Source organism: Terrapene carolina, unplaced genomic scaffold, assembly GCF_002925995.2.
Source record: "Terrapene carolina triunguis isolate 2854851 unplaced genomic scaffold, T_m_triunguis-2.0 Scaffold68, whole genome shotgun sequence".
NCBI classification, from domain to species: Eukaryota; Metazoa; Chordata; order Testudines; family Emydidae; genus Terrapene; species Terrapene triunguis.
The window spans coordinates 55,130,769-55,144,938 of record NW_020664419.1 but is presented as its reverse complement, the minus strand read 5'-3'; the positions used below and the strand labels follow the sequence as shown (position 1 = coordinate 55,144,938).

Here is a 14,170-nt window from a genome sequence, read left to right as displayed (position 1 = left end):
TGGCAGGTTTATATATATGGTGGAGTGGCCTCCAATTAGTTCACAATGTGGACTTAGTCCAGCAGTTCTGACAGAAGTAATATCAGAAGCCATATTTTCACTATAAAAACAAAATTTGTTGTACTTTCTCCAGTTCATAGAGCAAAATGCAGGTACACTGAAATTTGAAACACAGATACACAAATAGAACACTTGTGTCAGGTAACAGAAGGAAAGATTGTACTGTTTCAGTGTGGAAAAAGAAAGCATATTCTGCTCTAAATAGGTTGAAAGGAACTTTTCTGAAACTTAGCAATACATCTTTATATTATCTGTTTCATGCACTATGGTTGTACACCTCTACCTCGATATAACACTGTCCTCGGAAGCCAAAAAATCTTACCGTGTTATAGGTGAAACCGCGTTATATCGAACTTGCTTTGATCCACCGGAGCGTGCAGCCCTGCCCCCCCCCCCCCCGGGAGTGCTGCTTTTCCGCGTTATATCGGGTCGCGTTATATCAGGGTAGAGGTGTATAAGCAAGAAACTTGGATGTTTTGCTGATGTATCTTGTTGGATTTCCTCTCTTTTAAATATATAAAGTCTTTGTTTACTTTTACAAATATTTTGAGTTTTTTAAAGCTCTTTGATCGTATCCTGCTTTCTAAAATACAATTAAGCCACCACATTTTGGAGTGATATTGTAGTTTTAAAGCCACAGCTTTGTGGGAGTGGGAAGTGGAGGGAAAAAATACCAGCACTATTCTCTATAGTCTGATGGTGGAGGAGAGAGGCAGACTCACGACTGCCTTTGGGAGTCGGAGGGGAGAGGCACATGCACATCGGTAGCATCTACACCTGCTTGTGCATCATCAGCTCTGGGCCAGTTATGATCTGGATCTTTAATAAATATGGATGGGATTTTGAAAGAGGCCTAAAGGAGTTAGGTGCCCAAATCCATTGAATTTCATTGAATTCCCTTAGGCTCCTTTGAAAGCCTGAGCCTATGTCTTTAAAGGTGATGTACAGTTTGTTTAAATACTTTAAAGACAATGTTTTGCGTACACTAGTTATTTGAGTTATTGAGCAAAACTTTAAAACACTGATTTCTATCTTTAAAATATTTTGTCATCTCAACTCTAAGCCAGCAGATACTTACGAATTCCAAATTCAGGAGCAATTTTCTTTTGTCTTCATGTTGCAGTGCAAGGCTCATCTCTTTGGCCAAGAATTTGCTTAAAGGATTTCAAGCAGGAGAAAACACCCCGAGCTGCTTGAAGCTGTCCAGAAGGTGTTATCGGTTTCTGTGCTGAGCATCAAAAGTTGGTATTACCAACAATATATGCTCCAAATGCACCCCAAGCTTTGGGGGAGGACGGGGAAGCCTGGACCTTCACTGAATCCCTTTCCCAAAAGTGGCAGAAGTTGAAGGCCTTTTTGTGTGAGGGAACGGGGATGGTCCAGCATCAGGTTAGAGCCACATTCAGTGCCTAGAAGCTGCAGCATTTGATGCCTTTGCTGGCATCAAATGCTGCAGCTTCTAGGCACTGAATGGAAAGAACTGCTACATTGTGATATTTCAAGTTCCCATCGGAATTTCCAGAATAAGAGAACCTGTTCAGAGACGACAGAGTGGAGTTAATCAGACAAAGGCTAAAGAGGCATTGAAATCCTTCACAGAAGAGTTAGATGGCCAGACCATAGCTTTCAGGGACCTCCTAAGCCGTAATTTGAACGTGTCCCAAGTTCCTTTGTTCATGTTCCTTTCTACCAACTAGTTCCACGCATGGGCACATCTGACTAGTGAAGTACAAAGCTTCAGATGTTTAATGGTAATTGCCTTGCCAAACCAGGTTACTTACTATTGGGTCACTTTGTTCTTTCAGCCTTTTGGAACCATTCAGTTCCTTGAGAGGTTTGCTTGATAAAGCAGCTTTATAAATAGTGTGTGTGTGTGTGACCTAACAAGCCCCGAAGGGCACAATGTCTCTCTCAATAGTAGTTCTTAGTCTAGCATTAAGTACAGAGTTAGGACAGTTCTGGGATCTATGCAGAACAGGTGCAGCTAATAGTATTGACTCACAGTAAAGAACACCCTATGTGCTCAGCTTTGCTGCTTTAATGTTTCTTTTCCTTTAGCTTTTTAAGTTCATGACTTAAATGGTGCTTGAAAACCATTTCAAGCCACGCTGAGGAGAAAGTGATGGGCTAAGCTACAGGAAGATATTTAGAAGCCATAATACAGTACTTTAGTTAGGCTTTCTGTTGCTCAGTGATGCTTTTAGCTAATTGGTCACATTGGCAGTCAGGGAGTTAATATCCACTGGCTTATTTACCCTGATGTCTTTGTACTTTCACGTCTTCTGTTTCAAATCACACCGCAGCCTTCCAAATGCATCCAGAAAATGATGTGCCTTCAGACCAGAAACCCATTATACCCAAATATCTAAACTCCATCTTGGCAAATATTGGGCATAAGAGTTAATCAGAGTTGCAAAACTGCTGAAAGATAGCTTGAAACTACACATCCTTTAATCCCTTACTTGCAAGTGTCTCAAAATGGTTTCATCCACAGTTGATATTTATGTACAACAAACCCTTGCAAACAGCTGGTGGTAATATGCATACAGATGTTAACTGCGTTCAAATTCTTGTATGTCAGATTGCAGCATAGTAACATTTGGTGGTGTTCAATGATCTGTTCATTCACAAGTATGGTTATGGTTAGTGGCTGTGTCTTTTTTCCAGGGTACAACTGAGTTGCTTTTACTAAAAGAAAAAAAATATTCATTTATATACAATAAAGAAAAAGATATTTTTATCTTAAAATGGGGTGTCATGAAATTTGGAATTTTTCTAATCTGGTAAGAATAGGTAAAATGATGCCCAGAGTGGACTGTTGGTCTTTTTGTGTGTGTGTGTGTGTGTGGTTCTCCTTCTCCCTCCCCATTTAAAAAAACCCCACCACAATTTGGATTAAGGATTTTCAAAGAGTATAAAATGTGGTATACAAATTGTGGTAAAAATATCAGCGACCGAGGAATCAGGTGTGTTTGATTTTATTAAATGGGTTGTGAGATGCCTCCAGATTGTTCATGTACTTTCACATGGTTATCAGGAGTGTGCAATGTATTTAAATAAATAAAAGCCCCATCTGGCCCAAAACTCCCTCCACACAATGATTTGTCAAGGAGACTTAACGGTTTGGAGAAAGGGTGGGATGGGTTAAAAAATGTGTTCTTGGAAGAAGACAATCAATCATTTAATCAAAAGGGAAATAACGTTATATTGTTGTAACGGGACATAATCCCATGTTGTACAGGGTTCCTCACACATCTGAGGCTATTGTACTTCCGGGTCAGTACACACTCACCTTCCAGGACTGTTGAACATACATAGTACAAACACACACATTGAAACAATGCATAATTAATCTGCATCTAAGGTTGGTTTGAGCTTGTTCATTTGTTTTAGTTAACTGACGTCCAAGTTCTGAAATACTCGAATCAAATACACCTCTACCTCGATATAACGCTGTCCTCGGGAGCCAAAAAATCTTACCGCATTATAGGTGAAACCGCGTTATATTGAACTTGCTTTGATCTGCCGGAGTGCGCAGCCCCCACCCCTCCCCCCCCGGAGCACTGCTTTACCGCGTTATATCAGAATTTGTGTTATATCGGGTCGCGTTATATCGGGGTAGAGGTGTACTTATGCTCATGGTTTTAAAGCTCTTTTTTATGGAATTCGTACTTCAGAGTATCTATCATTTTGTTTCATAAAGTGTCTGATAGAGATACTGTTAGCAAATATTATGACCTGTACTTTCTGTTTGCGGACTAATGGGTGTTGAGATTATCGTCTATCTTGAAATTCATAGAACTGCCCTGTTTTCATGAGTCTGCCCCAGGTTTTACAGGCTTGGCACGCAGAACTATGAGAATTCTGCATTTACTTGGGCTGTTGACACAAATGTGATAATGTTGCCTCTGAAAAACAATGTTCTATCATGCAGTGACACATATTGATGCAACAATACAACACCATGTCCCAAATGCGCACGGCATTACAAACTTTGTGCCTAGAGAAATGAATTTGGAAAGAGAGAGCTGTAAAATGCGCCCCTTTCACTTCATCATAGTATAAGTAACCTCTGCCAGCCTGTCAAAGCAAGAAACAGGAGCACCCCTTTTGAAGTTTGCATCCCACATACCATCTCTCCTACTGTTTCTTTATTTTTTTAAATTTAAGAGTAAGTGCTTTATAATTGTCACTTCCTTCCATTCTGTGCCATCAGTATGGAGAGCATTCTATTTGGTAGATATGTTCCGCTTGTACCACTCAGAGGAACTGGACAGAGTAGATTCCTGGAGCTGATCTATCCATTATGAACCATAGCTATTAGAGGGTGATAGTAGGTATATGAATTAAACTGAAAGAGCAATTATAAATCTCTTTTTTGTATTTTAGCTGGGAAGTACAAACATTACCAGACTCATCCATTCATTAGGCATCTGTCCAGTATAATTTTGGTTTAAAATTGTTTTCCTTGTATGGATAAGTCGTAGAAATATTCAGTTAATTAATGCTCATGTAGTTGTCTGGAAATGCTCATTTACATTTTTCAATTTGTACTGCTCCAAATGCTTGCTTGTTTATGAAAAATCTCATAAAGAAATCTTGTGCTCATAAATGTCAAAGGTCAAACTTTAAGCTTATGAGTATTTAGAAACCTTCTGGCCACATTCCTTTGATTTTTGGTAAGTCACTTAGCAAACAGTGATAGAAGCTTCTGAGGTTTGCTAAAACTAACATGCCTTTTGTTTTTTCTAGGGTAATAAATGCAGGGAAGAGCACACACAATGAAGACCAAGCAAGTTGTGAAGTGCTTTTTGTAAAGAAAAAAACTGGAGGCACCAATTCCACACCAAACAAAAACACGTCCACCAAACGAAGATCCTCATTGCCAAATGGAGAAGGACTACAACTGAAAGAAAACTCAGTAAGTAACCTCCACTCATCTTGCTGTCAGAATAGAAATACAAACTAACATAAGTAGGCAGTGGTGTAAGACCAATGGAAAATCCCAAGAATTCTTGCTAAGTGTTGCAGATTTTCTTGTTACCCCTCTGTGGCCTAATTGGCTCTGCTCTATCAAAGAAAGCTTCGCTCATTTTACTTAGCTCCACTTTTGGATTTTGAATTTCACTTGCTGCAAAATGTTTCTCACTTAGAGGGCTTTCTAATTTAGAGAGGAGACAAAAAATTATAGGGGACATGCTAGAGGTATATAAAATAATGAAGGATCTAGAGAAGGTCCATTGGGTGGACCTGTCGATCCTTTCTCATAACACAAGCCCAAGAGAACGTAACCAAAACTTAAAGGCAACATATTTAACACAGATAAAAGGAAATACTTTTTTACTATAATACATATTTAACAAGTGGCATTCACTGCCACAAGATATTATTGAGAGAGCTTAGTAGGATTCATAAAAGAAATAGTCTCTCTATTTATATATAAATAGGAGTTAAAAGGATATATGTACTTCATGATATAAGCTAATCATTGAGAGCCTTGGGTATGGAAGAAATTTCTCCTGTGGGCAGATTTTGACATAAATAGTCAAATAGAGGGTTTCTTGCAATCAGTGGGAGATTGGCCATTGTTAAGGCTCAGATTTTGTCATGGATATTTTTAGTAAAAATCATGGACAGGTCACAGGCAATAAACAAAAATTCACAGACGCCCATGACCTAGCTGTGATTTTTACTAAAAAATATCCTTGACAAAATGGAGAGGAGGAAGGTCCAGCAGCCACAGCGGCTGTGGGCTTTGGGGTCTCCTCCCTACCCGCCGTGGCTGAAATGCTGTGGGGGGTGCACCGCCACGGCTGAAATACTGCGGGATCCCCCGCCGCGGCTGGGCTGCTGCAGGGAGCCAAGTGGTGAGTGGGAACTCTGGGGGACCCTCAGGGAGCTCCGGGATCCTTCTGCTGCCCAGTGCCTAGGAGCTGCTGGGCTGCCTGCTGACAGCTCCAGCCCTGGTGCATAATCGTAGCCTTAGCCATTGTAGAATATACTGTATGTGGTATGTGTAGGCAGACACTATACGACACTGAAATGTGATGTGTTGATAACAGAATGCATGCGTTGGTGCCATTTAGGTGCTTGTGTTTGCCTGTCAGATCAGCAATCTTCCCCATGATGTTTTCAGCTTCATTTCTCACTCAGTCTTTCACAAACTAGGATTATTATTTTAAAGGCACCATAAATATATGTGGAACTTCTCAATTACAGAAACGTATGTACAAACAAGTAGAAGACAGTCTCTGCCCTGAGGGTATGAACAGGTAAAAGGTGGTGCGGGAAGGTCTTAAACATCAAAACCAAAACCAAGAAAACTGGGACAGAGGAATCTTTTTATTTGATCAGAGTGAGTTTGAAATTGTTCAAGACATCAGGACAGCAGAGAGTGATGACATCAAATAGTAATAAGGCTCTTTTTAAAAATGTTACTCAAGCTCCTCTACAGATTTTGTTGAGGTCCTGACAAGTTAAACTTTCAATTGCATAGGCAAAATAGTCATTCAGTTATGCATTGAACTAATTCAAACAAACACTGAGATTGAGCAAATCTATTCAGTATTTGCATGCACAAATGATTATAATAGCCATGTAAACATGCAATGCATGACTTGTACACACAGTCACAGTAATTGCACGTGTGTACCTCATTTGGTATTTCATTTTAAAACAAGTGAAGACCATGCTAATATCCTGCAGTATAGTACTAATTTGATACATGTACAGTTAACTGTTGCATCTGTTTTTGTCTTCCTGCATAATATACTGTTTTGATGTTCATGGAGCATAGGAAGTATCGTGCCAGATCACACTAATATTCCATCTAATCTAGTTTTTTGTCTCCAACTGTTGCCACAATCAGATGCTTCATAGGAAGGTAAAAACCTTATGTTTGTCTATTTACGTAATAGTTTACCCAAAGGGAATATGTTTTTCCAACTCAAAGGCAGTTAGTGGTTTTTTATCCCTAGTTTACACGATTTTTAATTCTATCTAAATGTAACTCATTAATCAGTAGATGTTCTCATTATCTTCTCCATGATGACAGAGTTCCACAAGTTAATTAGGTTTTTAAACTATTTCTTTTTATCAGTTTTAAACTTGCTGACTTCCAGCCTAGTTAAATGTCCACATGTTCCCGTGTTATGAAAAACGGTTTATAGAATCTGAGGTTTACTTTCTCCATACTATTTGATATTTAATTTACTACTCTTATGCCCTTTCTTCTCTGAAGTGAACAGTCCTAATCTTTACAATCTTCCTACACACAGAAGTTTTACCATAATTCTAATTTTTGTTACCTGTGTGTGGACCTCTTCAATTTCTGCTGTATTTCTCTTTTTGAAAGAGGTTGACCACAAACAAACACAGTATTCCAGGTGAGGCACCATAGGTCTCTATGATAGCATGACAATATATACGGTATTATTTGCTATCCCATCCTTGATACATTTTCTTTATATAGCCTGTCTATAGATCTACCTCCATATTTGCTAAATAGAGACCATGAGAGGATGCTATAATATGTATTAGCACTATGGGGCAGTGCACCTTACAAAGTCATGTATCTGACTAGTGCTTGCAGATTTAAAATTGCAAATATAATATTTTCCCAAAAGAGGGAGCATATGGCTAGAGAAACTTTGCTACTAGAGGGCAGTCTTGCTCCAGCAGCTAGCAGAGGTTTTTTTTTTTTTGGTTGTGTGTGTTCTGGACTGAACCTATGAAAAAAGACAAGATGTCACATCTTTATTATTATTAATTATTTGTATTATTTAAAGCATAGCAGATCTTTTATCTGTATCTGCCTTTGGTGTTGTCCCAGTGCTAAGGATACTGTATTTTTAATATGATAGGATTTTGTTTTTTTAATATGAGGAAGATTATATAAAATGCAGGCACTTCTGCATCACATTAGTATGTAGAATTAAAGAGATGAGACGCTTCATGCATGTGTCTTGCTGGGGTGTTATTTCACCTCATGGGTTGTTAGGAAAAAGGCCAAAATTGAGTTCTGCAACCACTCAGTAGGGATATCCCAGCATGATACACACTCTGAAATCTTACTCCGATTATTAAAGGGTTCCATGTAAATAGAGGAAGGAAGAGGGGAAAAGGAAAGGATTTATTAAATAATTGTTTAAGGAAAAGGTATTTAAAATAGTTAAAACAATTAAAAAGAAAATGCAAATTAAATTTTAAAATCTGTTGATTTATTAATACTGTTTCTTTTCTTCAGATTCTTTACTACTTGACAGAACATGCTCTGCAAGCTCACATGCCTTTTCTTGCTTCTCCCATCTTCCGTTTTTCTCACATTCCCTGGGACGCTTGTATGACTTTTAAATGGCAGCCAAATTTGGAAGTTGTAAAATCCTTTTCATTTAACATTTGATCAAAGTACATGGAAATCCCCAGCCCCCGCGAACCAGGATGATCGAAGTGCTGCTTGGAGATGTGTGAAATGCCTGCCAAGCAATACTAAAATGTAGTTTTCAAGAGAAGTTGCCATCTGGTGCAGTATCACCAGGTGGCTTCCAGCAGATTTTCCTTTGCAGCTGGAGGTGGGAGAGAAGCACTGCACTAGGGCCCTGATCCTGCAAGCTGTTTGCACACGTGTGGGAGTCTGTCCACATGGGGGAGCCCCATTGAAATCAGTGGGGCTCTGCATGGGGACAGGAAGCTGCCTGTGTGCATCAGCTTGAAGGACTGGGACCCGATTCCTCAAAGCTGAGCTGTAAAGTTAGAACCTCCCAAGAGGAGGAGGGGGAAGGTGGGACTATACTGAGGAGGAGAAGCAAGAAAGGGATGCAAGGCTACTTTTTTGCCCACAAAAAGCAAGGAAACCTGGAAAAAGGAAATTAACTTTTTTTTTAAATAAAATTGACAAAATAACGACAAAAGCAGAAGAAGAAAAGAATCCAAAAGCCTGATCCTAAAGTAAATAGGATTTTTCCCATTGACTTACTTAATTAGGTTTGATCCCAGATTGGACATTTGTTTTAATTGCAAAGATTATACTTAGAAACTCTATTAAAATATCATTAAATTCTGTGTTTTGGATCGTCAGCAGCTGGGAGGAGGAGAGAGTGTCCTGACAATATTAGATACAGTTAGGTTGGAACTTGTTTTATTTACTTATTATATTGTGTGAGGATATTGCCATGGTTGCTGACCAGTCAGAATGCAGGATTTAATATTAGTACTTATAATTCACTAATATGAGACAATATTAACTCAAAGCGGGATAATTTTGATTGGTTAATACTGTAGTGTCATTCATGCACATCCAGTTTCAAAGAATATTTATTTTTTGTGTGACTTAAGGTTCATTGCACAACAATGCCTACTGTACATGTCATTTGTAACATCAGGAAGTGTTTCACCAACCATTTGGTTAGTGAAGGTGACAACTGACCCACTTCTGTTTATTGTTAGACCCACAGGTATATATTTTCAGTGGTCCAGCTTGCATTTTGAGGGTGCATTTGGAAAAAAATGGGTGCATTTTATTGCACTTATGATTCATTGCAGGAGCCATTTCTAAAGAATACATTTCTAAATACCAGATTGCAGGTGCTAATCAAGTAGTTGGATATGTAACTATTGAGATTTGCACCTGCATTTCATCTGCAATGGGAGGCTAGTTTCCAGCCTGCCTGAAAGTTTGCCCCAAATTGTATTGCTGTGTACTGTATGATTTTTGTCAGTGATTCAAGCTCTTATTGTGCACATACATGCAGTCTCACATATGATTCTTTGTCTGTTGCTTTGTTAAAAACAAAGGCCACATCTCTAAAGCTTGCATATTTTTAAAGGTCAAAATTAATTTATCTTATAATTACAAAACCAGGAGACTGCTGTTCTAGCTTTCAGCCAGGTCCAGTAGCAGAGGAGCCTGAAGCTGATTACATTTCACAGCAGACTAGAAATGCATTTTGGGATTCAGTGCAGTGAGATGGCTGCTTACTTTTATTTTTTTATTATTATTATTTCTCTGGTGCCTCGTCAGACGTCTGTATCCTTCCCAAATTTAAAAAAGAAACACTTTCGATTTTTTTCATATTATTATTACTGTGTTTTGATTAATTAAATTTCCAGTTGAAGGACTCTGACCAGCCAAACAAGAAGTGGAGGGGGAGAGGCCGGATTGAGAGACAGTTACTTTATAGAATACAACAGACTGAACTGATATTTTTAAAGCTAATTTCACAGGGAAAAAATTTGTTTGTGAACTGTGTGCTTCACTCTTCCACTATCCTGCCACAAAAACAACTAGCTAGCCATTCTGGCTACTCAAAGCTTTGCTGTGTGACTGCCACTGAAATAAAAAAATATGTGACCAAGTCACTAAGCAGCAGCAGAAGAAAGTATTTTTTGGCCCTCATTACCGTAATATCTGAATGTCTCACAATCTTCAATATTTTGATCTTCACACCTCTCTATTGTAGGGAACTACCATTATTCCCATTTTACAGGTGGGGAACTGAGGCAAAGAGAGTAAGGACTTGTCTACACTGGCAAGTTTTTGCACAGTAAAGCAGCTTTTTGCGCTCAAACTGCAGACGGGAACACACTGTCAAGCCACTTTGTGCGCAGAAACTCCTCAGTTGCAGCACTGCAAAAAAAAACACCTCGCTGAGAGTCGTAAGGCTATTTGCACAGAGGCTCCAGTGCTTTATTGCCAGTGTAGATACTTGATTGCTTTCTGCGCTGTAATTGGCCTCCGGAGCTGTCCCATAATGCCTCAAATGACCGCTCTGCTCATTGTTTTGAAGTCTGCTGCCTTGGAGACGTGCGCCCCTTCCCTTTCAAAGCACCGTTTCTGACAGCCTTTGCATGTTGTGCTGATCTGCTCTGGGACACAAAGCAAACCATTAAGGTGGGATGCTCGTGCTGTTGAACAGAGGGGTGTGGAGAGAGAGATTGCTGTGCAGAGAGCCCAGGGAGGGAGGCAGGGGCTGATGTTGGGGGGTTCCCCCTCCCCCTGCCTCAGGACTGATTGCTTCCTGCTGCTGTCTGAACTTACAAGACGGCATGCTGACACACTCTCTGTCCCCCCAAACACACTGTCTCTCTCCGCCCCCCTCCATACACACACACACTCCCTGTCACACACTCTTCCCCTCTCCACCCCCCCACACCTTCAGTTGAAAAGCAGCTGGCAATGTAGTAGGATGCCCATGGAATAATGGGATTGGGAAACCTGCATCATGTGACGCTGTGCCTGCTCCATGAGGCATTGCAAACCCTTCCCAAAGCACCCTGCAGCCAGTTGCTCTATGGGATAGCTACCACAATGCACTGCTGTCTTTGCCGTTCTAATAGCTGCTAATGTGGATGCGCTGCAGCATCACAAGGAGCACAGTGTGGACACGCATTAGCGGTTTAATTCCAACGTTTTAATAGAAGTGATATAACTTGTGGTGTAGAAAACTTGCCGGTGTAGACAGACCCTAAGTGATTTGCCCAGTGTCGCAAGGAAAATTTGTGGAGCAGCAAAAAACTGAACCTGGGCTTCGAAGTCCCAGGCATTGTCCTTGTCATGGGACCATCCCTCTTCCTGTACTTGCATATTCTGAGAGGCATCACAAGCTGAAAAAAAAAAAAAATTTCTTTAAAAAGAAGCTTTTAAAAATTTTCTTAAAAAAAAAAAAAAAAAAATCGGAGAGTCTCATGATTTCTTCCCTGTCCCCTCTCAGGAAAGATTACCAGTAGGTAGCCATGTGTTCCACGTCTTCTCTAGCCTCAAACTAAAACACATTATTTTGTTTAATAGAATTCATTGAAGTTCTCATTACTTCCATTACAGCAGCACCTAGAGGCCCCAAGTGAGATCAGGGCGCCATTAGGCTGGCCACTGTTCACACACACAGTAAGAGAGAGTCTCTGCGCTGTAGAGCTTACAGTCTAGACAGACAAGATAGACAAGGTGTGGAAGGGGAAACAGGTGTAGAAAGGTGAGATGACTTGCCCGGGGTCCCACGGCATGCCAGGGGGAGGCTAGGACTGGAACCCTGGTCTTCTGAGTGCTCCGTGTCCCCTCCACTGACCCATGCTGCCTGGCAAGTTAGAACGGATAAGCTTGATCATTCCAAATTCATTTACTGTTGCCGGGGGCATGCCATGGTGAAAATATTTTGTTTGTCAGGGATTTCTGGTGTCTGATACTTTATTATATTGCAAAGGGGGCCCGTGGTCTGCTGTGCTGCCTCAGGGGATGCAGGACCTCAGTGAATGATCTCTCACGTGGGCAGCTTAGGGAGATAGGGTTAGAGCAGCTATGTTTGCCCCATCCATGCCCCCTGGTTAAGAGGAAGTTGATTCCCTTCCCTGCTCTGGTGAAGTTGAGGCTCTTGGCTGGAGCAGCCCCCAAGAGCAGGATCTTTAAGAAACTGAGCTAATTTCATGTGTTTTGTAGCCCTGCTGATGGCATGCATGTCTGTGGATGATACTATTCCTTCCTCTTCCCGTAGTTATGGGTGACAGGGAGGAGAGGGAGTGTGTGAGCTGTAGCTGGGTTAGGAGTGCGGCCTGCTCTCCCTAATCCTGAGGTAGAGCCTGGTGAATATGCACCCAGCTGGGGCACAGGGAATGAGTAGTGAAGTCAGGAATTAGAGGCATAAGCGAGCAAGTGGGAGACAGAGGAAGAGTGTGTGTATGCTGACTCATTCAGGCTCCCTTCCTAACCCAGGGAGGGCCACTTGTCCAGAGAATACTACTTCTACAGGAGCAGCGCTGCTGACAGAACCAGAGAGCCATGCTGGCATAGCGCCCCCTCTGACCAGGGCTGGCTCCAGGGTTTTTGCCGCCCCAAGCGGCGGGGAAAAAAAACAAGTTGCGATCGGCGCACTGCTTTCTTCTTCGGCAGCAATTCGGTAGCAGGTCCTTCCCTCCGAGAGGGGAATGAGGGACCCGCCACCCAAGAGCCTGACATGCCGCCCCTTCCACTTGGCTGCCCCAAGCACCTGCTTGCTAAGCTGATGCCTGGAGCCGGCCCTGCTTCTGACCAGCAAGGGCCTTCCTTAAACGGAGAAACAGACTCAGGAGCAAAACTTCTAGCTCTTCTCCTAAATCACCTGAGGCAGCAGTTCTTCTCCTCTCTGCCCCATCCTGGCACCTTCCCACTATAGCAGACAGAGGAGGAGAGCCACCAGAACCTTCCTATGGTAACTGAAGACGAAGAATTACAACACCAGTAAATGGCCAAAAAAAAAAAAATGTAAGCACAAACTGCCAAACAGGGAGAGGCAAAATGCAGTCTGCTGTGGACATCTTTGCGCAGGTCTTAATGACTTAGTATCCTTCTCATGGGTGTTAATACTTGCTCTCCTTAAAGAGCGAATTAGAGCTAGTCAGAATAGGGCGGGGGGGGAGGAGGGCTTCTGCTGAAAATTTTGACAAAACCCTCTAAACTTTTTGGAATATCAAAAACCAAAATACTTCAGCTGAAAAACAAGTATTTGTATTCAAAAATGGAGCCACCTAGTCTCATGCGAGTTGTAGTTCAGGTGCCTTATGCTCTCCTCTATGGTCTTGGCTCTTTGGCCAGACTGCATCTTCCAAGATGCACCACTTTCTCCTCTCTTTGTGAGGGAAGGGCATCTGTGATAGGGGTCACTGGCCACGGTACTTCATGGGAAATTATAGTCCAGCCAGAGATCCAGGCCTACAGAGGAGAATAGGAGCATAAGTAACTCAAACTACAACTTCCATGAGGCCAACAGCACCATTTTGAATAGAAATATTTCTTTTGGTTTGGTCATTTTTGTTTTTTACAAAATATCAAAATTTTCCAAGGTAAGCAGACAATAACCTAATTTCCTATGGAAAAACAGCTTTGAAAGAATTGTTTCAACCAGCACTAGTGTGAACTTTGAGTGATTCTAAGCCATAGGTGAAATTTTGGTCCCGCTGAAGCCAAAGATGCCTGAATTTCACCCTGTGTTTCTAGTTAATGAGATTGGATGGGATGTTGCTTTCACAGATATCTAGAATTTAAGGCCAGAAGGGACCATTAGTTCATCTAATCTGACCTCCTGTATATCACATACCATTAAATTTTTCCCAGTTACCCCTGTACTGAACCCCATAACTTTGGTTT

General features: G+C 41.2%; 1 protein-coding gene across 1 annotated transcript in view; it reads left to right on the top strand.

The window, feature by feature from the left end:
• PPM1H (protein phosphatase, Mg2+/Mn2+ dependent 1H) overlaps positions 1-14,170 on the top strand; it is a 197,886-nt gene that overhangs the window by 93,428 nt on the left and 90,288 nt on the right. Inside the window, exon 2 of the mRNA XM_024205105.3 lies at positions 4,813-4,981. Coding sequence (XP_024060873.1) covers positions 4,813-4,981 — 169 coding nt within the window. The remainder of the gene's footprint in view (positions 1-4,812; positions 4,982-14,170) is intronic.